This window comes from Rhynchophorus ferrugineus, unplaced genomic scaffold (assembly GCF_030347505.1).
Source record: "Rhynchophorus ferrugineus isolate W39M unplaced genomic scaffold, kcgeb_rfMv2 rfM2, whole genome shotgun sequence".
NCBI classification, from domain to species: domain Eukaryota; kingdom Metazoa; phylum Arthropoda; class Insecta; order Coleoptera; family Curculionidae; genus Rhynchophorus; species Rhynchophorus ferrugineus.
The window spans coordinates 82,541,672-82,566,205 of record NW_027472581.1 but is presented as its reverse complement, the minus strand read 5'-3'; the positions used below and the strand labels follow the sequence as shown (position 1 = coordinate 82,566,205).

Sequence of the window (24,534 nt, the reverse complement as noted above, 5' to 3'; positions counted from 1 at the left end):
CTGAAATGTCTCAAAAGAATAATGAAGAAAAATGAAGAATATAATCCTGAATTCACCGAAAAGAAACTATCCTCATATGAAGCGGGTGAGGAATTAAGATTCGCTTGATTTTAGCTCTATCAGAGATCAAATATATGAAATGTATAAAAACACTGAGTAGTTTTTTCAAAATAAACATAATTTAATATAATTATTTAAGAGGAAATGGTTAGTCTAGAAGGTATCCGTAGAAAGCTAGATATGCAGCTGTTTGAGTGATGTAGAACATGCTTTCATACACTGTTTTGTAATATAGAATTTAAATGCTGTAAAAATAACCGACGGACAAGTCTAATGGACCTTCCAGATACTGTTTTCAAGAGAATACAATTCTTAGAAGGATATAATACAGTCAAGGAAGGCATTTTATTTCAATTTGTCCATTTAGATAACCAACTCCAATATAACCACTCATGATAATGTGATAATAAAACAAAGGTTAATAGAGAAAGGCAAACGTTGGAATAACAAATGATTAGGTTTTATTAGTCATAACATTTATTAATAATTTATCGCACATATATTATATTTCATGCTGGAACCAGGATAGGTCAATAACACCTTCGGTTTGGATAAACACATATTGAAGAATATATTTACAAATGATGGAATCGTGAACAAATAATATATAAATTGGAAATTAACAGCTTAGTTATTTACATGAATAAAACTTTCTTATTTCCAAGATAGGGTCAGGAAAGTGGAAACAACTAAAGTTGTATATAATTAATATACGATAACTGTAGGAAACCTTATTGTAGAGTGTGAAGGATTTATGTGCACAAATATATGTGTAATTATACAGAATATACACGAACATTTGGTTAATGTTTGTAAATAGATAAAGAACGCTAACTCTTTTGCAGATATTGTAAATATATTAGGGAGAATTCAGTGATTAAATTTATTTTTGTCAAGAGAGACATATACAGGGTGTAACTGGACAAAGTATGGAGAAAGAAACAAAAAATACAGTGAACCGAAGGAAACAATTAAGCGTTAAAGGTAAAATATACTACTTGGATATACAATTGTTAATTAGGTGGATTAGAACTCCAGAGGATACCACTACATAAAATACGCACCTAGAATAAGTGGTGTGGAAGTGAAAGAAGAAGAGTTGAATGTAATTATAATCAAAAACAACCCCATATTATTAAATGTAAATGTGGTATAATTAAATTTAGTTTTAAGCCCTTCCATAATATGTACATTAGATGTACAATAATCTTAAAATAAATTACTATGGATAACAGTATAACATATTTGTTTGATAGTTTTTTTAATTAAACCAACAAAATGAACTAAAATGCAGTGTTGATGCGACAACATTACGAGGTTTCGACGTCATCAATTCAGATGACGTGAGTTCACTGTTTTATTGTAGGGACTACAGCTTATTAGTGTAAATTTATTATCATAATAATTCATAAATTATCATAATTATTAAGAAAGTATGCGCCAATTTAAGATCTATTTCTATATCCGCTATAGTTTGTGATAGAACCACTCGACCAACGCTAAAAGAAAACCATCATGACTCGTTAAACATACTTAACAGTCACCATGGAGGACTTGTTGACATGCGTTACGTGGGATACAGTTTCCGACTGCCTATCTCGTCTCGAGCAGATGCCGTAGTCCGCTCAGTTGTTGGAGGGTGCCAGCCACCATCGTCAGCGGTCCCGGAAAAGGGTGAAAACGCGCGAGTTCATCGGCCAGGAACACGATCCGGAGGACGAGAAAGTTTTCCCCGAACATGGAGGTCGACGTCGGCTCTTCGGCGGTGCTTTCCCGACCGTATTAGGTCCGGTTTTTTCGGTCGTTTCGTCGGTTAAGACCGCGGGGACAATGAGACTTTCTGATTACAAGTTGCGAGCCTGGTTCCAGCTGCTGTTCGTGGCATCTAGTCTGAAAGGTGAGTTGATGAACAGTCGCTGTGCGACTTTATCCATTGTTATAATCCCGAAATCCCGAAAATATTTATGGACGTGGTAATTAAACCGTAGTTTTATCTAATTAACAATTTGAATAATTTATAAATTAAATACTCAGAGAGGATATCATCTGTTTATTAATAATTTACAATTAATTAGGAGGGCGATTTTGTACGAAACTTTGTTTTAATTAATAATAGTTTTCGTTAATTAAATTTGCCTATATTTTCCTTTGACCTGATTTAATCTGATTTACATCAGGAATAAACTAATTAGTTTTTTAGGATAATTATAAATGTATACTTATTAAATTTATGAATAATTTAATTTGAATCAATTTTTAACTGAATTTTTAACTGATTAATTATATTTCTTCATCGAAATTAACTGACTAAATTATACTAGTTTTTGTTCATTGTTTTTATTGTTTGAAAAAGTTTAAGTAAATATTACTTTAAGAATAGTTTTCATTTGTAGTAATATATCAATTTGTCATTTAATTAGTTCTACATATATTATTACATTAATTAATATATTACATAATTTTTATAATTTATTATTCCCTTATAGATACAATAAATATAGATGAAACCTTACCATAATTAACATTAGTTTTCATCGCATAATTTCATCAAATTTTGTTTGATTTGATATAGCACTCGTATCAAGTCTTACTTTTACAATTGTGAATTTATATTGCAGTAAATATGATTTTTGTTAATTTGCCGTTCATTCGAAGAGGGGTTTTGTTTTGAAATTAAAGTTTGTATTATTAATTAACAATAGTTTTCGGCGAAATACTGTATGCAGAATTTTCTTCAACTGACTTAGAATTTTTACTAATAACTGGTATATTATTTAAACCGCAGTTTCATCTAATTAACTATTTAAATAATTAATAAATTATATACTCAGATAGGATATCGTCTGTTTATTAATAATTTACAATTCATTAGGAGGAAGATTTTATATGAAATTTTGTTTTAATTAATAATAGTTTTCGTTAATTAAATTTGCCTATATTTTCCTTTGACCTGATTTAATCTGATTTACATCAGGAATAAACTAATTGGTTTTTTAGGATAATTATAAATTTATGCTTATTAAATTTATAAATAATTTAATTTGAATCAATTTTTAACTGAGTTTTTAACTGATTAATTATATTGCTTCATCGAAATTAACTGATTAAATTATACTAGTTTTTGTTCATTGTTTTTAGTGTTTGAAAAAGTTTAAGTAAATATTTCTTTAAGAATAGTTTTTATTTGTAGGAATATATCAATTTGTCATTTAATTAGTTCTACATATATAATTACATTAATTAATATATTACATAATTTTTCTTAATTTATTATTCCCTTATAGATACAATAAATATAGATGAAACCTTACCATAATTAACATTAGTTTTCATTGCATAATTTCATCAATTTTTGTTTGATTGGATATAACACTCGTATCAAATCTTACTTTTACAATTGTGAATTTATATTGCAGTAAATATGATTTTTGTTAATTTGCTGTTCATTCAAAGAGGGTTTTGTTTTGAAATTAAAGGTTCTATGATTAATTTACAATAGTTTTCGGTGAAATACTGTATGTAGATTTTTCTTCAACTGACTTGGGATTTTTATTAATAGCTGGTATATTATTTAAACCATTTACTACTTTGACTAAACCATTTATTTAGTTTCATCTAATTAACTATTTAAATAATTAATAAATTAAATATCATGTGTTTATTAATAATTTACAATTCATTTGGAGGCAGATTTTATAAGAAACTTTGTTTTTATTAATAATAGTTTCCGTTAACTAATTTTGCGTATATTTCCCTTTACCTGATTTAATCTGACTTACACCAGAAATAAACTAATTATTTTTTCAAGGTAATTATAAATATATGCTTATTAAGTTTATAAATAATTTAATTTGCATCAATTTTTAATTGTGTTTTAATCATATTTCTTCATCTCAACTAACTTTATAATTTAGAATAGTTTTTGTTAATTAATTTTAGTTCTCGAAAAAGTTTAAGTATAATATAATTACACACATATCTGTACACATAAATCTTTTGCACTATACAATAACATTAACTACAGTTATAATATATTAATTATATACTCACCTTTACTTGTTTGCACTCTCGTCGCCCTGTCTTAGAAATTGGCAGCATTGCAGCTGCATATATTCAAAAATTTCGTTCAAGTGAATAACTAAGCTGTTAATTTCCAATCTAGCTAATATCTGTTTTCATTTCACATTCCAACAATTTCCATCATTTGTTAATTTTTTCTTCAACGTGTCTTCACATAAAACACACAAATTCACATAAAACTTCATTCAAACCGAATATGTTATTAACCATTCCTGTTTCCAGCATGTAGAACAATATATCTGCAATGAATTATTTATAAGTCTTATGACTAATAAAACCTAATTTATTGTTATTGCAACGTTTACATTTTTGCATCAACTTCTGTTGTTATAAAACTATTTTTATTATCATTTTACTGTGGTGTGACCGTTGGGTATATTGGTCCATTCTGAAATATCCATGTCTCAACTAAATACATAAATTGAAACAAAAAGTCTTTGATCATTTTGTTATATGCTTTCACAAATTGTATTCTTTTAAAAGCAATATCCGGAAGCTCCATTAGACCCCTTCCATTCTTCATTATCTCATTCCTGCTCAAAGTAGCTGATTAGAGACGAAATCTGTTCTGTTTGGGATCGAAATTTTCTATCAGAGTAATAATAAGCAACGATTTGAAATTTATAAAGAAAAAGAAAAGCATTAAAATAACATTTTAAAAAATTTAATATATTCTCTAATATATTCTCTAATCCTAAAACGAATTTACAAATTGTTGCAGACAACACATTAAACATCCTGATGACCAAAACAACGGTACAAAACTTCTTTGGATTGAGTATAGGTTCGTCCTTGCAATAACATGTATTAAAAAAGTAGATAGTAGAAAAACTAATAGATGCCCGCCCTATGTAAGTTAGCAGATCGCAATTTAATTAGTTTTATCTGCATAACATAACAAAAAAATATTTAAACAATAGTTTCAGATCAGTGGGAGGATACAATATTGCGATTTCAGATGATTTATCTTTAACCAGGACGGCAATTTAAAAGGAAACTTCGCCTCGATTAATCTTGCATTTTATTAATTGATTTTAGGTATATTTTTGTATTTGATTTACGAGTTTCGTTAAATTGAAACATTGTAGATGGAATATTTAATTATAAGCAGGAGATTCTGTATTAATTAATTTGCGGTCTATTTAGAGATGGTAGTAATAAACTATGCTCGGATTATCTGGATGGTCTGTTAAGCAGCAGCATTCGTTCAGGTTAATGCGATTTTTGTTGGAGTCCTATAGAATAGTTTTCCTTTTGCTCTTACCAATCTTTTAGGTTTTCACATTAAAAAAAAAACCTTTATAGACATCGATTTATTTCCACATTCCTTTAAAATTTCTAAACCTTGTACCAATAAAGTTATGCTGCATCGATTTCAACAAACGGTTATTAAAAGGTGCATTGTTTGAGATCAGAACGTTGAGTATGAATAACTTATTATTCGAGCTGCAAGGAACAGTGTATCCTTCACAACTTTTGTAAGGTATTACCGAGCGTTGTCATGCAAGATAATTACTTTAAGTATTTTAGTCACTACACTCATTAACTTGATCAACGTAGCACTTAACATGTCCTAGAAATTTGGAAAATCTGAAAAAATCACTAAATGAGATAAAAGCCTATACACCTAACTTGCCCTTATCAATTATATCTATGATATTTGAAAACCTCCTGTGGAAAGGAATAAAAACTATTATAGAGAGAAAAAAACTAATACCTATTTACCAGTCTGGGTTTATTAACAAGCTTTCAACAACGACCGAACATAACGGTAGAACACTGTCTAACACATAAATGGCTCTAGTTTTACTGTATTCACTGCTTTTTCAGTACTTTCTAAGCTTCAAAAGAAAGCATTTAAGCTTTTATGCTTCAAAAGACAATTTCATGATATTATACTCATAAGTTTGTGAGTTATTGAACTAAGAGTGACACTATTTTTGTTATTTTCAAAACCATGGTTGAAAAACAATTTCGTGTTTTAATTTTACACTGCTTCTTGATGGGAATAATACCATTCAAGTGAAGCAAGAGTTGAAATGTGTTACAACGACTCCGCTCCATCAGAAACAACAATGAAATGTTGGTTTTCTGACTTTAAACGTGGTTGTAGAGACATCGGTAATGTAGAACGCAGTGGATGTCCAAATGAAGTGGTAAAACCAAAAAACATAAAAAATCCACAAAATCGTTTTGAATGATCGAAAATTGAAGATGCGCGAGTTGGTTAACATCGTTAAGATATTAAAAGAACGTGTTAGTTTTATATTGCATGAATATTTGACTACAAGCTCTGTTCAAAGTGGCTGCTGCGTTTGCCCACTGTTGACCAAAGAACAAGAACGTGTTGATGATTCTGAGCGGTGTTTGGCCATGTTTAGACGTAACAAACCGGAATTTTTGCGTCGATATGTTACAATAGATAAGATTGAAATGTAAACGATCATCATCTGGGTGGACAGACATTAGTAACAGACCTATTTTGAGGCAAAAGGTTAGAGCGGCACTGGATTATTTTGATGAATAAACCCAATTCTGAACAAAAAAATCGCGTTTTCTTTGTTACATGTAACAGATATGCTTATATTTTATATATATATATATATATATATATATATATATATATATATATATATATATATATATTTCATTTGACAACTTATTTTATGTGTACTAAAATTTGTAAAATCAGAGTCGTTTATAAAAAGCATATACTTACGCATTGGAACTTTCTATGATTACTTTAACTATCATGTCATATTATTTAATATTCGTCCATTAGTGTGGAAATTTACAAATAAGAGTAAATTTTTTTTAATAATTCATTCCTTACCGTATTTTCATATTGTCTTCTCTTAATATTTTGTATTGGATAATTATAGTTCTATTATTTTAACAAACTAATTGAAGAACAATGTAAACATAAAATTAACCTAAAAATACCACTACCATTTCTCTCAAACTACGGTATGTCGCACCCTGCTTATGGGCTATTGTTGGATGAACTCACTTTTTATGAATATTACAAAAAATGTGTTTATTCGCTGTCTCGTTGCCTTTACTTTTGGTCCAACGGCCAGATGGAAAAAAAATAGTAACCAGCGACGTAAATATTTTTATTAAAAAAATATTAAAAAAACTTTTTTTATATAAATAATTTCTGAATGTGGTATTTTATTTTGTATTAAGATTTTGTTTTTAATTAGTCCAATACCTATTATCCAAAACTGATACTCAGATATTAAAAAATATTTTTATCTGGTGAGAATATGCATTGCTTTTGTTTATAAGTAAATAGCAGCTAAAGAAGGAAATTTAATGGCAATAACATTGTAAAATCTGCATATTTTGTTTTACAATGTAATCTCTCAATATCATTTATGTGTCTCGATTTATGTCTCGAAATCTTTATGTGCATCTTGGATTACCATTTTCAACTTTTAACATTTTTAATTCTATTTTCCTATTTTTTTTAAATTTAATGTCTGGACCAACAGTTTAACCTTGGCTCCGAACCACGGCCCTCGGCATTAAGTCTACCGAGTTTGGCGAGTGACAAACTTAGAAATCATTCCAGAAAAGATCCGGTCTTACCCAGCCTGGTTACTGGCATGACTCTTGCCTAGAACAGTCAGAAATATTAAAGAATCACAAACATACATTTACGACCATGCCGCAGCAGGATTCGAACCCGCGACTATCGCAACAGCAGATGGACCGTCTTGTCGATTTTACCACCGCGCCAAGCAAGCGGGTTTTTGTACTATTGCAGTAGCTGATATGTGAGAAAATCTAGATCAACTTCTCCTAGGCCTTAATTAAGTTTTAAGCGATGGGAAATGGCTTGTTGGGTAACATCTAATGAGTGAGTAAGTTATTATTGACCTGGTAGGAATTCTTCCAGCACCTCCTCCAATTTTACGTCTTCAAACTTGTTTAATGCTTTCGGGTGTTCTTCGCCGGATTTTAGTCTTTGAAACTATTCTTCTTTCATTCTATACACGAATACAACGACGGTCTACATTGGCTTCAATATTTGTATTTATAATAAAAGTTTATTGTGGAGTATTAATAAGGATTTTTGAGCCTCATATCTATGGATTAGCATAACTTGAAAAGTATTGATATATTGTTACTAGTCATTTCCCACTACAATTACTACAATATTCCTATATAGTGACTTAAAACTAGATGATTACCTCCGAAGACTTATTGGCTTTTACTTAGCGTCCAATAATATAAAAAATAGTATCACTTTCTAGTGTTTCTACCATTTAGTACACTTCACTATACAACTACACAAGATCAACACTTGGTTCTCTTGAGTTCGCATCCTAGGTCAGTGTTATCTAAAAGTTTTAGCACTTCTGTGGTAACATGAGAGTTGAGTCTTTTCTTAAGTCTTGTTACGAAGATATTAGTTTCCTCTATGAGAATTGGAATCTAAATATATAGATTTAAATGATTGTTGCTATGGATTGTATCCACAATACTTCTCAGATCTGTATTCCGAAATATTTTTATTATGTTAATATGACTTCTCGCAGAACATCATTCTAATTGAACTCCATAATTTCATATAGGGTTTAGCATTAGCTAGTTCAGCAGCGACTTATTATGTATGGATAGTTTAGATTTTCATCCAAATAACCAACGCTCATCTTTTGTCTATCTAAATGATGATCGAGTGAGACGAGTTTGTATGTTTTTACCCTAAGTGTCGAGTTGTATCGCCGTTCAACCAATCCCCTCTTCTTTTATTGAATCAGTTTTTAAGTAAAATAATAGTATTTTTGTTTCAAATTATTTAAGGGAGATTATAAGGCTGTCTTCTTTTGAATTCATCCGATTAAACGGAGTCAAATTAATTATCAAGAAGAGTAGACTGGTTGATGTTGGATTGACAATTGTTCTTCAATTACTCGAAGCATTCTTTATTGTAATTAAAGTGAGTTCGGGCTAAAGTATCACAACTGAAGCTGTAAGGTCATAAAAGGTAGATTGAAAGTGCTCAATGATCTCTAGTCAAAAACTATTCCAAGTAAGAAATGAATTTGGATAGAGGTTTACAGTTCAGGGTGAACGGCTTCCAAAGACGGATTGCAGTAGCTCAGTAGACTGAACTTCTTAGACTGTAGACTAATGGAATCTGGAGTCACCAAAATTTGGAAGACCATTCCTTAGAGGGTTACTATAATATGTAGGTAGAAACAGTGCCATTTTTATGAATGGAGGAAAGTACAATCGATGTAATTAAAAATATAATTAGAAAGTACAATTTTTATAATGACTATAAGCTGTCCAGATGAAGTAATGATTACCTACATCCGCGTAGCCATATAATAGAGCACATACTATCCAGCCATTTGCATTTTCTAACTACTGGTGAACGGGTGACACGGTTTTATCCTCAGTGTAAATTTTAGTTGCTTCTTATTTTTTTCGAATAAATACGTTTTGAAAAATGTAAAAATGTAAGTATAAGTAATATAAAGTATAAGAAAAACAATAGATTTTTTAAATCTAAAACCCTTTCATAAAATATAACTTATATTATTTTGTATATTAATTCGAGATCTGTTCTTTTCTTTTGAAGGGCTCTAAAAAATATAAGCGAATTTAAGCTCTTTAATAAAATTTTCTTCGGCTGTAGGTTAAAACATGTGAGATTTTGTCACGTAAAATTTTCCGTCTAATATTGAGCGCCTCTTGTAGAAATTCTTATTTTATATAGAGATCAAATTTTATTGCGCTGTAATATTCCTGAACTAGTCTGGTGAATGGTAGCCATTAACACCTCTAATACATGTCGATAACACGATAACAACATAAATACGTGCCATAAAAGCTTTGTAGAAAAAAAAGTACAATTTAATCTTAGGCCATAACGGTCCCAGCAACATCCACCATCATAATAACACGTCTTATTGTTTTTATTTCCTTTTTTCCCTGAACGGCAAGTATTAAATTTCGGCTTCGTATCATCGCGACCTCTTGTTCTCTGATATCGTAAAATGATTTAATTAATTTATTGGACATGAGACATTGGGTTTAAAATAAGAATCGTAACTCTTGTAGGGCGCGTATATCTTACCGAAATCATCTACTGTTTTTTAAGGTTTGATTGGCGGGGATGGAAACGGTGGAGAATAAAAACGGAAGTTATCTCGTTTTTTCCTGAAATACCACCGGCATATCGACCTTTATTGGCTTCATAAAAACGAGTAGTATACTAAGAGGACCCGATCAATTTTCATTGATATGTTTTGGGGGTTGAAGTGCATTATTGTCGAGACATGAATGCAAATTTAGTAAAATATTATGACACTGAAATTTTTGCTCGTGTTTTTCTTTCCGTTTATTAAAGAAAAACTGGTAAATTTAAGATGACTTACTTATTATTTACAAAAACAAAACTTAAACTACAAATAATAGACAGATATAAACGATTAGTGACGACAACCTTACACTGTCAAAGTGGCACCAACTGCTCCTGTTACTATTAAATGTTCTCTATTTGACGATTTTGTTTGAAGATTCGTATGTTTCATGCGAATGTTTTTTTTTTGATCTGGCCTAAAATGCCTTGGAGTGACAAGTTGAACCGGGAACTTGTGTTAACACATCACTAGATGCTGTCGCTTGGGGGCAAAAGTTATGACTGCAGCGACGGATGAGATCGTTTCAGCATGGAAAAGGGGCGGTTAGCGGTGACGCGGTGCTAGGCTTTCAGCACGTCAGTTCGCGAACAAGCGCGTTTTCAGAAGAACTTGAGCTGAGTTGTTGTTTGTGCAAGGCTTGATTGAAATGAAGTGCTTGATTTCTGGATTGTCAGTTTCCCTGTGAACTTGATTATTTCTGACAAACCATGGAGCATTTAAGATTCTCCTGAGGAGATTATTTTGGAAAACATTTTCTGTTTCACTGGGTGCCATACATCATCATATAGTTTATCACTGCATAGTTTGTCATTGCTATCCATTATTGCTATTATCGATTATATGCTATTTGTTCGATAATTTCCTTCTACGCGTTGCATGCTCATCATAATCGGAGTTAGAAGAAATGAGTATAAATTAGCAAGAGAGTTGAATATTTATTATTCAGTCGTAACTTTTTACCTATGTGACAGCACCCAGTCGTCTGGTAACTCAAGTTCGCGAATCTATAGTTAGTTCCACTATCTGTTTTCGCCGGCTCCTCGCGCCCAATAACGGCTGCGCGGTTAGCGTGCGCCATATCCCCAAATTTAATGCTGTAGCTGTAGAAACCCACAGGGGTTAAGGTTTCGGTTGTTTCCAAGAATATTGTTTCCGAAATGTGAAATGGTATTCAACTTAGTAATGAATCTACTGTATAAATAGCAATTATCAAAAATTTTAAATTGCCATAAATATAAGCATATATGAAAGTTTAGCAAATATTAGAAATAGCAATCCAAAAAAGATTAAAACAATGCAAGCATGCATATGTATAGCAATTCTTGCTTGCAATATTACCACATGTATATTTAGATCTTAGCCTCTTTGATGTTATACTCTTTTGTTCATATCTGCATGAACTTGCAGTTACAATATGAAATACCTAAAAATGTTATAACATTTTGGGAATTTATATATCGCGCTGTATCACTTCATTAGAGACATCTGATAGTTATTTTTGTTTAGCAAGTATGTGCTTCTTTCAGGTCAGCTATCGATCCATATGCATGTCAAGATATTTCCTTGGCCTGGAGAAGTTGACAAGTTGATTGATAATCAGTAGTTGGCATATTCTTCCACGCAGAGTGAATGTTAAATGGGCAGTTTTTGTTTTATTTCCTTTAATACGCAATATCTTCAGCTACAGTTGTATTTTGTCAATGTGTATGTGAGGTTCTTTAACGTTGTTCTTGGTCTTCGTTAGATGGTAAGGTGACACTGCCCTGCGGAACTTTGCTGAATATATTGAATGTAATTTAGTGAGTTCATCGTTTTGTTTTACAGTTAAATAGCTATTTCTAAGATAAGATTTTAGTAACTGAAAATGGAGAACTTTCTTTAATTTAACTTGCAACCCTTCTTATCATACTTAAAGCCTTACATATGTCCAAGGATATAGCCGCACAGTATATTTTGTCATTTAAATATAGTCCGTTATAATTATAGTCCCGTGCTTATTACGTAACCTAAATTAATTTTTTGGTATTTTTTCTATTATACGATTAAGCCTTTTAATGTATAATTTGTTGAATAATTTAGAAATTAATGATAGTAAACCTATAGGCTGGTAGGAGGTAGCATTTTTTGGTATTTTTCTTGGTTTGAGAATCATTATTGCGTTTGCTTTTCGTATATTCGTAGTTTTGCGTGAAATATAAATGTTAATATACCCTACCCTTGAAAAATTTTTCCGGTTATTAAATCATATCCTTTAGTTTGTTATCTTTCTTATTATTGTTTGTTTAACTTATCTGACTGTAGTTTTTTACGTGGTGGGTCTATTTGAAGTAACAAATATAGGAAGCTAGTAATGTCATTCTCTTCATCTTTAGATAGCTCACTTGGAAAATGTTTAAGTACATTTCTTAAGTGATTTAAGTGATAGTGTCCGCTTTCTAACCCAATTATTGTAATTCTTTTAGTAGGTGGGTTTTATCAAAGATAATCGAAAAAAATCGCTTGTTACTGATAAAAAATTATGATATTAATTTAATTTTACTCAAAAGATCTTTCTTTAACGAGCCATATGCATCATTATATTTAAGATCAGTCGAAATCCGCGATTTTCAACGTCGACAATAAACTTCCTCTTCTTGCAAATTCCCATGAGACTATGGAAAGGATATAAATGACGAGACATTTCACGTAGTATTACTGGGAACGCTCCATAAAAGCCCCCTTTCCCATATCAGTGTCTCTTGATGGAATTATCTTTTCGCATTCTTCATTCTAACGTATACTATTTTGTTCAGAAATATTCCAACAAATTACAGCCGCCATTTAACGCTTTACAGCTAAATTTTGAGCAGAAATTAGTTGGATTTAATTAAAAATGTTTCGTAATCTATAACTCGGAGGCAACGTGGCCTCTATTTCCTTTTTCGGGCAAAGAATATTCGAAATATATATATACTGAGATAGAATCGGCGATAGAACGGCTTTTATAGTCGAGAGGAAGGAATTTCAATAATAAAAATGCTGTACAGGCAAATATGAACTATAATATGAAGCGCTGTTATTTTGTTTTTTATTAAAAAGGCCTTTTTTTCGAAAAAAAAGGGAACTGGTGTGTTTTTCATATCGGGAAATGCAGATATTTGAAACTAAATATTTATTGAAACGTGGATTATCAGTAAATTTGGGTTATGAAATCAAATCTCTTTATTAAATTCAATGTTTACTTTTATTATCATAAATATAACTGAGCTAAATATTAAAATATATATTATGTTGAAGACTATCTATTTTTAAATCTTTACTTTGAGATATATTCATTGTAAGTATCGATTATGCAATAACAAATGTTTGCACCCACAAAAACAAACAACACTTAACTAAGCTCAATAGAGTTGTTTGTATTCAAAAACACAAGCACCGTCTCATATAAAGTATTACTAAGATTGATTGTTAATTAAAATGATACTTTCAAATAATTTTTAGTATTCCTCAATGTGAACAGTGTCATCATTTACCGGGATTCTAGGATGCTGTGAAATAAATTATATGAGTTATTAGGGAAATATATTGGATAGATTAGCAAGATATTAATTACACGCCATTTAACGTAATCGTAAAATGAGCAATAAATAAAACTTACTCCATTCTAAACATTTCATTAAAAAATTCCAACAGTTTTACTGAGCACTTGACCTTTTTATTGTTTATTTTGCCCCTAATAATATGATTGTCAGTAAGTTTGTCACAACCTTTAAATTGGCTACTTTTATCGACCATATACAATTGTTTAGATTTAAATAGAAAATTTAACTAAAAAAGAACTATAAAAAATTACTTATGCGTTATACAACTTTTAAGTAATTGTACTGTATTGTATTTTATATTGTATTTTAAGTCTGCTTTGTCAGCTATGTTGAAAAATTCATCATAACTCGCTCAACAGACGCTTTTAACGAAAGCTTTGTAAAAAAAAATTAAACTGGTTCCAAAAAGGTCTAGCTCACACAGTAATTTCTTGATAATTTTCACACAGTATAAACACTCGTACTGTAGGTCTGGTTTTCTAAAATAAATTTCTGAAAGTTAAATATGTTGAATTTGGTTTTCCTGTAAAATGTATTCTTTTAGCCACTCAGCCTCCAAAAAAAACCCATTTAAGATCCCTTTTGATATTTTCTATACTTTGTGGAATGAGCAAGCATACATTAACATTCATCAGTAATTAAAATCACGCGCATTGTCAAATATTTGCGTACCAGCGTCACGTCTTATTATTATTATAATGAAATTAATTCGTTATTAATAATGAAAGTAGCGGTTAGGTAGTATTTTTTAGGTTAGTTTTATGTTTACATTATTCTATATTTAGTTTATACATTTCTTTATCAATTAATAGAGAAAATTAGTAACTGACAAGACGAAAAAACTTATTCAAGGTAAGAATTATTAGTGATATATTTATAATTTGTTATAATGGTACCATTGAGTAAATGTACCATTGAGTGAAATTTGAGTAAAAGCAATGTCACTTAGAAGGTCATTAAAGGCAAATTAGCATCACGTTTGACAAAAAGCAAAACACATTAAAACCAAAATGAAACAACTATACTGGTTAGTTGGAAGATACTCGCAACTTGATCTAAAATCAAAGAGGTTGATCTACAATACAATTATAAAGCCAATTTGGACCTATGGGGTGCAAATATGGGGTTGCACTAAAAATTCAAATCAGTTAGTCATACAGCGCTGTCAAAACAAGGTTCTTCGATTGATTACCAATGCCTATCGCTATGTAACCAATGAAGAACTGTACGATGACCTGGAAATCAAATGGATTTGCGAAGTTGTGCAGGATTTCGCCTTGAAACATGAAAGAAGATTACTAAATTATACTAACGTGGAAGCAATACAACTGCTGGACAGCGAGCAGGATGTCAGGAGATTGAAACGAACAAAACCATACGAACTTGTGTAAACATTTAGTGTGTATTATTAGTGTAAACTATAGCTGTAAGCTAATAATTAATAAATAATTATAATTTTATAATTGAGGAATACATACTGATGTATTTTCTCGCACTCGTCTAGCTTGTGAATTAATCCTAGTACAAATGAAATGTAGTAATAATTTAATTTATATTTAAGATTGTACTAAGCGTATCTAATAAAGATGTTATAAAAAAAATTAAATTAAAGGCAAATTGGCTTACTTAAAACGATTTTGCAATAAATATGGGCTGTCCAGACGGGACAACGACCATAACAATACGAAAAAACGTGTTCAAGGTAAGAATTATTGGTAAAGTGCTATATTTATAATTTGTTATAATGGTACCATTGAGTAAAAGTACCACTGAGTAAAATTTGAGTAAAAGCATTGTCATTTAGAAGGTCATTAAAGGCAAATTGGCTTACTTAAAACGATTTTGCAATAAATATGGGCTGTCCAGACGTGACAACGACCATGTATACCATATCGCTACGGTTGTTTCTTTAGGAGGTTGATGTTATATCGCGCAACTGCTACATCACTAGCTATGAATTGCGCTGCATTCGAAGAATCCCGGCTGTGTGTTTTAACGCTGAATGGTATAACGAGGAAAAGAAGTTTTATGTTTTTCTAATAAATAAAAACCCTCTATGTGGTTTCGCCATTTAATAAGTGGCCCAATTCTTCAATAAAATAAAATAGTTTTATAAGTAAAATAATAATTATTCTAACTTTATCTTTTTCAATTATTACCAGTTCTTAAGCAAGTAACAGTATTTCTTAGTGGTTCTGATTTGAAATTAAAAATTCGATTGACTGATGTTTATGTTATGAATCTGGAAAAGCTGCTTCCGAAAATATTAATACCTTGTAAACAGAGCATATACAATTCTTGTTATTCTGAAATTTTGTTAGTCTATATTAAGATGAAATTTTTGTATATGTCGTGTTGTTCTTTCACAGTCGAGTATACCTTCCGATAAAACAATCACATTAATTTATTGTCCCTACAAATTGTAACTCCATATGATCATACTTTTCTTAGTCGTTAAATCATAACTACTATAACTCTACAATAGTTCCAGCAATATATGGGAATAATCTCAGTAAAAATCTGAAAAAACAGCACTGCTCAAAATCAAATAAAATTACTTAATAATATCTTAACTCACTGACATTCTGCAGGTACAGGACTGCCAAATTTATGTCACAACGTAAATTTGTATAATTTTGTTGATTTACGTACAACAGAAACAGCGAATAATCTACTGTATTAGATTTGGAACTGTTAACGGGCAGCGAGAATGGCCAGGTCTAATGAAAATAGAGCCCAAAATATTTGTTTATATATTATGTGTCACGGGTATTCCTACTTGCTTGATCTAGACGTGTCTCGTCTTATTATAATTTACTAATTTGTAGGGTATATTACACAAATATTTTGGCCTAAAAATTGTTTCTCGATATAAGCTTTAATCGTGCCAAAGCGTTTTCCTGAAATGATATGTAAAGTTTTCGCTAAGCCAACTAAAAATGAAAATTTAGGGTGTTATATGGCTCGGTATAAAACTCACCATGTTGCGCGTACTCTCCATTTACCAGTCTAAACCTAATTTGCGAAAGATTACATCGGGGTAACCACTTTAGGGTATGTTATATGGCTCGATGAATGGAGGTAAGATGAAATGAAATGGTGGTTGTTTACATGATGTGACCATTATAAATTGAAATTATATAAAAAAGTGGAAAATACAAATATATAAAACGGATGGCAGCGTTATGTATGGCTCCAGGTGTTACCTGGAGAAGAGGCTTGGGTAGTTGATGGTGGCACGTCTGAACTGAACTATGGTCAGTGACTGAAAGATCGAAAGTACCGTTCAATAACAACCCAGATGAGCAGTCTTGAGGTTGCCAGATAATCGTTATCGTGTTCCAGTTTGTGCTGCTGGCACCCCGCCCGTGTTCAACATCTGGGATTATATTTCTGGGTATTTTATAGACCGTTATTGAAACAAAACAATTGATCGACGTTGAAAACAAGCTATTTTTCAAGCAGGGCTCCCGTAATCGACGCTGTGGGAGATTCGATGGTTCGACGACGTGGTAATTTATTTCCTTCGACGACGACATGTTGGCAACTTAGGTACCGCGACGAAGACATGACGAGTCTACGGTGACTGCAATCGGTACGTAGCTTCTGGGGCTCCTCTGTGACTAATCCGTAGCCTCACACGTTACAGTAATCGAGAGAAAACAAATAACGACGGTATCCGACCGAAGCTACCAAAAGCCATTCAAATCAAAATGCCAATATGACTGAGACTGTGAGCGAAGGAGGACATTATGATATAAACATAGCGCCGAAAAAATTGTCTACTTGAAATGCTGATTGTTAAAAAGATTGTCAGAAATAATTAAAAAAATTAAATGAGAATAATGTAATGAATTTTAAAATTTATTGTTGCAGCACTAAAATAAAATTTAATGAGTAACAAATTTTTGAAATAATGTATTGTCGAATGAGGAAAAGTAAAATGGGAAAACAGTATTAAAGTTATTGAAAATTTTGTATATAAAAAATATAACGTTCACGTAAAATTCACCAGGTTGCACATGCTCTCTATTTACGAGTCCAAACCCAATTTTGCGAAAGATCACGTCAGGGTCACCACTTTAGGGTATGTTATATGGCTCGGTGAATGGAGGTAGGACGAAATGAAACAGTCGTTGTTTACATGATGTGACCGATATTTATTGAAATTATGAAATTATGAAAAAAAAGTGGGAAGTACAAATATATAAAACGCATGGCAGGGCAAACCATGGTGGCTGAAAGATCGAAATTACCTTTCAATAACATCCCAGATAAACGTCTCGGGGTTGCCAGATAATCGTTATCGGGTTCTAATTGGCGCTGCTGGCACCCCGCCCGTATTCAACATCTAGAATAATATTTCTGGGTACTTTGTTGACCATTATTCCACGATGCATGGATGCATTTACGGCAAGCATTACTTTCTTACTTTTATCAAAAGTAAAAAGTCGCTGGAAACACTATAAGAATAATACTCCAACTATAAGAACATGCGGAACATGGTTTCGAAAATTCAAATTTGGTAATTTGTTCAAGACAAATTACGTCCTGATGGTCTGAAAATGTTTGAAGAGCCAGAATTGCAAGAGGTTTTCGTTGAAGGACCAACACAAACTCAAAAATAATTGACAGAGAAGTTGAATGTGATCTAAGTTCCAATTTATTTACATATTATTCTATAGATATAATAACTCGCTTAACATGGTAAAATCAGAGTTATCAAGAAACGTGCTATGGTAAAAAAGTCATATTCGGATTTATCACATTTAAAAACATAAATATTAGTTCACAGAACCACTAACCAGTTTGTTAACAGCTAGTAGAGTTTATTTGCAGATCTGTGGTATCGGTTTCATCATAGTAAATCCTATCTATGCTAAGATATTAAAAACAATGATAGGCCTATTTTATTTGAGATAAAGTTACTTGAAATAAGTCATTATGGACTCGAAATAAAGTAAATTATATTTAAGCGTGACAGACTTTTTACAAATGTCATTTTTCATCATTTGTTTAAAATTACTACATTTTGCGTAGGAATACCACCTACATAGAATCACGCGCTCTTTCTGATAAGAATTGGATTCGTGAAGTTGTCAGGATGATGGTAAAATATATTCGTATAAAATGGAGAGTATATATTTCGTATAAAATATAAAAAAATGAGCATTTTTACACAACAAGTAACACAATATTTACGACTTCCAATTATGCGAGGCTGTACTGGAAAAAAACGAAAAGTATCCATTTTGTGGGCTATAATTGAAGGGCGTTTATCTTAATGTAAGAAAATTATACTGGTGCGATTCAGTGAATGAGCTCAAGCTAATAATAAGATATTGCCGGAGAAAATATATAAAATGTAAAATTTTAATTAAATCTTGAGTAATTTTGCCGACAAACGATGCATATCAAAATACAGATCGATGAGCTCTTTTGTCTTATTCTGCATAGGTTTCATGCTCCATGATGTGGGTGATATTTTATTAATGATAGTTTGTATTGTTAGCGTTAAAACGTTGTTAACTTTCTAAAGTTTGAATTATGTTGTTTTCAAGTATTCGTAAAATTTTAGTGATAAAACTTGAACTCATAATATAACATAATATATAATATGATTACCATATCTTCTTTTTAAAATTCTGCCAAACTTAATTTGACGTGGACAATTATAAGAGTAGTTTATATGGTTAACGATTTTATAATAAAATTATTTCGTCAACAATTCAAAAAATTTCATAGAAAAGTTTGAACTCATTATAAAAAAGTGAGTTGTGCTTTTCTGTCTATACTTAAGACAAAACTATTCTTGACAATTTTAAGAGCAATTTATATGGTTAAATTTATGGGTTAACACATAATATAAGAAAATACGATTTGCATTTCTCCTTTTCTTTAAAAATTAGTCGTACTGTTAATAGTTATAGTTAAGAGCAGTATATATAGTTAGCCATACATGATTATAATATTAATTTGCGTTTTTTAGTTACTCCTAAAAGAGTAAAGTTTGTATTCATAATATAAGAAACCATGATTCGCATTTCTTCTTTTTGTTTAAATCTTAAAATCTTAATAAAGTATACTTTATATGGTTAACAATTTTATAATATTTATTTGCTATTTTTAAGCATTTCTGTTTATTTAGAGAGGCTTGATGTTCAGTTGGACAAAAGAGTTTGACATACTTTTAAAATGTTTATAAATTTAATTTAATTTTGACAATTATAAGAACATTTTATGTGTTAAATCATTTTGTTATATCGTATGTTAGTCCTCTAATTAAATTGTTTCCTTTCTTTGGTAGTTTTTTAAACTATGTATTTGGTTTGAATAAAATTTTGAGTTTATTGTATAGGTATTTTTTTAAAACAATTTTTTTTTATGGAGTTGTTGCAGTAGGTAATTACAGTAAATAGTTTTCTGAGAAAGGATAAACTGTAGCAAATGAAAAAAAATTAAAACATTTTTGAAATTATTTTTAAAAATTAATTTAAGTAGACGAAGAGTGGAGAAATATCTCTAGTAAACCTCGGGTACAAAATCGTGAACTTGGGGGACGTCTGTTTCTCTATGAATTTGATTGCTCCTGACGAACCAGGGGGCATTGATAATTCTCCTGAGAATTTTGTTTTGAAACACTTGAAGACGTTCCACCTGGCTAGGTGAGACGTATTTTAGATAGACACTGGAGCCGTAGAGAACGACCGATCGAACCAGCATCTTGTACAGGAGAGATTTTATAGATAGAGGAAGCCTGCTGGCCTTGTTGATAAGCGGGAACAGCAAATTAACAATACCTTGACCTTTATGGAGGGACTTTTGAATGTGGGAATTCCACATAAATTTGCGATCGAAGACAAGACCGAGATGGCTTCTTCTGACCATGGGATTTCGGCGTTCTCGATTTTAAGACGCGAAATGCTCGGTGTAAAATGCTTCCTGTGCAAGAAGATGGCCTGGGTTTTCTTGGGATTGACCTGCAACCTCCAGAAATATAACCACTGGACCGCCTCATCGAGTTGTTTTTGGAGTCTGCTTCGGATGTGCGGTGCTACTCTTGAAGAAAGTAAGCAGTGTCGTCTGCGTAAAAAGCAGCCTCAACTTGTGGTCTCCTAGGCATATCTGAAAGAAAGATATTAAATAGAGCGGGTGCCAGGGGGGAGCTTTGTGGAACTACTGCGTCGATAGTTTTCCGGCTAGAGAGGATATCTTTGATCTTCACCTGGAACGATCGTCCTGACAGAAATGATTTGATAAGAGCTGTTAGGTCATCAGGTAGACCTAATCGGATGCATTTCGCCAGTAAGCCTTCGTGCCAAACCTTGTCAAAGGCTTTGGTTAGGTCCAAGAAGACCGCTCCAAGTCTTTCACGCCAGTTAAAAGCACAGTTGATTTTTGCAGCCAGTCGATGGGCCTGATGAACGGCTGAATGTTTAGCGCGGAACCCGAATTGCTCATCTGGAATGATATTGTTTGTTTTCGTAAAATCATTAGGAGCATAAAGAATTGCTCTTTCAGCAAGTTTGGAAATGGAACTTAGTAGGCTGATAGGTCTGTAGTCAGAAGGTGATGACTTAGCTCCTTTTTTGGGGATAACTGCGATAAATGCATGTTTCCATGTGGATGGAAAGTGTTGCAGCCTCAGAATGGCGTTGATGATATTACTTAGTTAGGCGAGCTGCTTGTAGGGAAGATTTTTAAATTGGGCTATCGAAATATTATCGAAACCCGGGGCCTTCTTATTCCGAATCTTGCTGATCATTTGAGTGAGTATTTTAGGAGTGACTAGATGGTTTAAAAGATAACTCGGAGGCACTTGCGAAAGAACGGAGTTGGAATTCCTAATGATTTCGTCTTTCTTAGCAGCGTTTATATTTGTAGCAGGAGGGAGAATTAATTTAAGTAAGTTAAAATTAATTAATCAGAATTTTAATGAAAGTAAACTTAATTAAATATCTGTCACTAATATTCAATACGTTGTAAGTTTTCACCAGTCTGGCATCCTCACCTACATTTCTCACCGTTCGCAGTTAAATTATGCATTTTAGATAGTTCCTGGCTTGTATAGCCAATAGATCCACGCTACATGTCGACATTGTCCTGGTCTGTCTCAACCGTATGTCTTGCGTGAATCGGTTTCTTCTCCGGACCTCTATTCTTTCGTCATTTCTCTCATAATATTTTGCGATGTTCAGTTCAGATACGCTAACAATGATAAGTACCTTGGTGTGAAACTTGTCGCAAAACTTCGTTGGAATGAGCATATCAGAAAGAACATAAACGAATTGGAATTGAAATATAAAAAAAATGATGGGTTATTTGGAATAAAAACTAAATTTCTCGTACGTAATAAGGTGCTGCTATACAAGCAGAACCTAAAACCCATATGGACCTACGGAATTCATCTTGGGGATGTTCTGCGAGAAATAACATCAATGCAATACAAGTATATCACAATAAAGATATGAGAAGCGTTGTGAACGCACTCAGATATGACTTTGTATTTCAACTGTAATAAAGGAAATTAAGAGATTAGCAACAAGATATGAGGAAATACTCCACTCTCGTGTAATCACGGAAGTGATGCATTTTTTGGTCGACACTGAACTAGGACGTAGACTTAAGAGAACCAAACCGTGTGATTATGCGTAGTTGCAGTAGCGTAGAAGTAGTAGTTGTGTAGTGAAGTGCGCTAAATGGTAATACCACTGGTATGTGCTACAATATTTTATTTTGCTAGAGACTAAACAAAGGTCAATGGAGTTTCCTAGAAGAATTACCTAGTTCTGTAGGGACAAATTGTAAGTTATTCGGCTACGTATAGTAATAATATATTAGTTTTAAGGCATCATCCAATTAATAGATCCTTTAATTAACTATTTGTTGATGAAGTTGCTTGGTGATTTCTATTAAATCCCTTCCTTCTGGATTGCTAGGCAAAATTGTATCGATTATAAGTCTATAACAATAATAATTAAATTATTGTTTTATTCTTAGTGTTCTACTATACATTGATTTTAAAATATGGAGGAACAAAGATAATTACGGAATGTAAGATTAAAGTTTTAAAACTTAAAATATCCAAACAGTTTCAATTTTATGTATAGCGTTAATATTAACCGCCAAATTTGTAACAAAAACATTTTCAAGGACATCAAATGGAAGTCAACATATGTTAAAATTCCCCCCCCCCCCATATAGCTGCAAATATCAAAAAGAAAACAAGAAGAAAAGAAGAAAATTAATATTTTTGTTCAGGTAAGGATATGAGAGAAAATATATAAAATTTAATTAGTAGTAAAGGTAAAGGTAATTATAAGTTTTATACACTTTTTGTTGTAATTAACTATCCATTCGCTCTAGGTTAGTAAATGTACAATAGGTCAACTTAAAGCTAGATAGTCAGCTCAATAGCCAATTCATTAATGAGGCCATTCCATCTAAAATAATAGTAAAATCTGCAGTGATAAACAACAACAATAAAAAAAAACAGCATCTGATAAAATTAGATATTTATTTTAATCATTACATATTTTAACAAAGATTTAATTTTTCTTTTATAGGTGAAGTATTACTAGAAACTGTTCAGAGAAAGTTGCATAAATTTAAATTATATTGGAAAAAATTAGATAGGATATTGCAGGATACAAGTATAGTGGAGGACGATACTTTGAAAAGATCAAATTTAATAATAAGAGTTGAATTTTTTTAATTATTATTTAAGTATTACATTGTTACTAATTGTGTCCGACTAACTTACAATTTGTCTTTATGATAACTAAAATATAGGTATATAACTAGGAGGACACATCGGCCCTATCTCAGTCTTTGGTGAAATAATGTTTATAAATATTTGTGTCCTGTTCTGGTGGTATCCAAAAGCTGCAATACTTCAATATTCTCATGAGAATGGAGTCTTTTCTCATGCCTCTTTGTAACTCTAATGATTCCTTGATTGACTGTGGGTATCTGAAGGTCTAGATGTAGGTAATCAGTCCTATAGTATTTGGGTGCGCCCACAATACCTCTCAGGACTTTGCTCTGAAAGATTTGTATTTTATTTATGTTACTCTTTGCAAAACATCTCCATAATTGAACTCCGTATGGTCATATAGGTTTCAGTATTTGCTTATATAATAGCAATTTATTATGTACTGATAATTGTGATTTTCTTCCAATTAGCCAGTAGATTTTCCTATATTTCAATACCAGTTCTTTTCTTTTCTTCATTATATGTTCCTTGAATGATAGTATTATTTAATGTTATTGGTACTTGTACGGTTTGATTGTAGGTGAACTGCATATGCACAGATTTAGTTTAATTAAATTTATATTCTCACATGCCTGTTCTAATTATCGTGAGGCTTCTTCTCTATTGTCTCCTATAGCTATAATCGCAGTATCATCAGCAAATGTAGGCATCGTAATATTCTCCATTTGTGGTATATCACAAGGATAGAGTAGATAAAGCATTGACCCCAGGGCACTTCCTTGTGATACACCTCCTTTAGCTTCTTTTATTGTAGAGAGAGCTTCTTCTTGTTTCACTCTAAACATTCTGGTTGTAATGTACTATTTGACTAGTTCGGTGTGTTGTTTTGGTAACATTTTGTGTAGTTTATGCACAAGGCCTTTATGCCAAAACTATC

At 31.7% G+C, this 24,534-nt stretch overlaps 1 protein-coding gene across 2 annotated transcripts in view; it reads left to right on the top strand.

The window, feature by feature from the left end:
- The first annotated feature begins 1,713 nt into the window (after window positions 1-1,713).
- Window positions 1,714-24,534, top strand: part of nAChRa5 (nicotinic acetylcholine receptor alpha 5 subunit) — a 123,958-nt gene continuing 101,137 nt past the window's right edge. The window contains exon 1 of one of the 2 annotated variants that reach the window (XM_076396602.1): window positions 1,714-1,957. In XM_076396602.1, the coding sequence (XP_076252717.1) occupies window positions 1,891-1,957 (67 nt within the window). In that variant the 5' untranslated portion in view covers window positions 1,714-1,890. The remainder of the gene's footprint in view (window positions 1,958-24,534) is intronic. The other variant, XM_076396601.1, reaches the window with a different exon arrangement.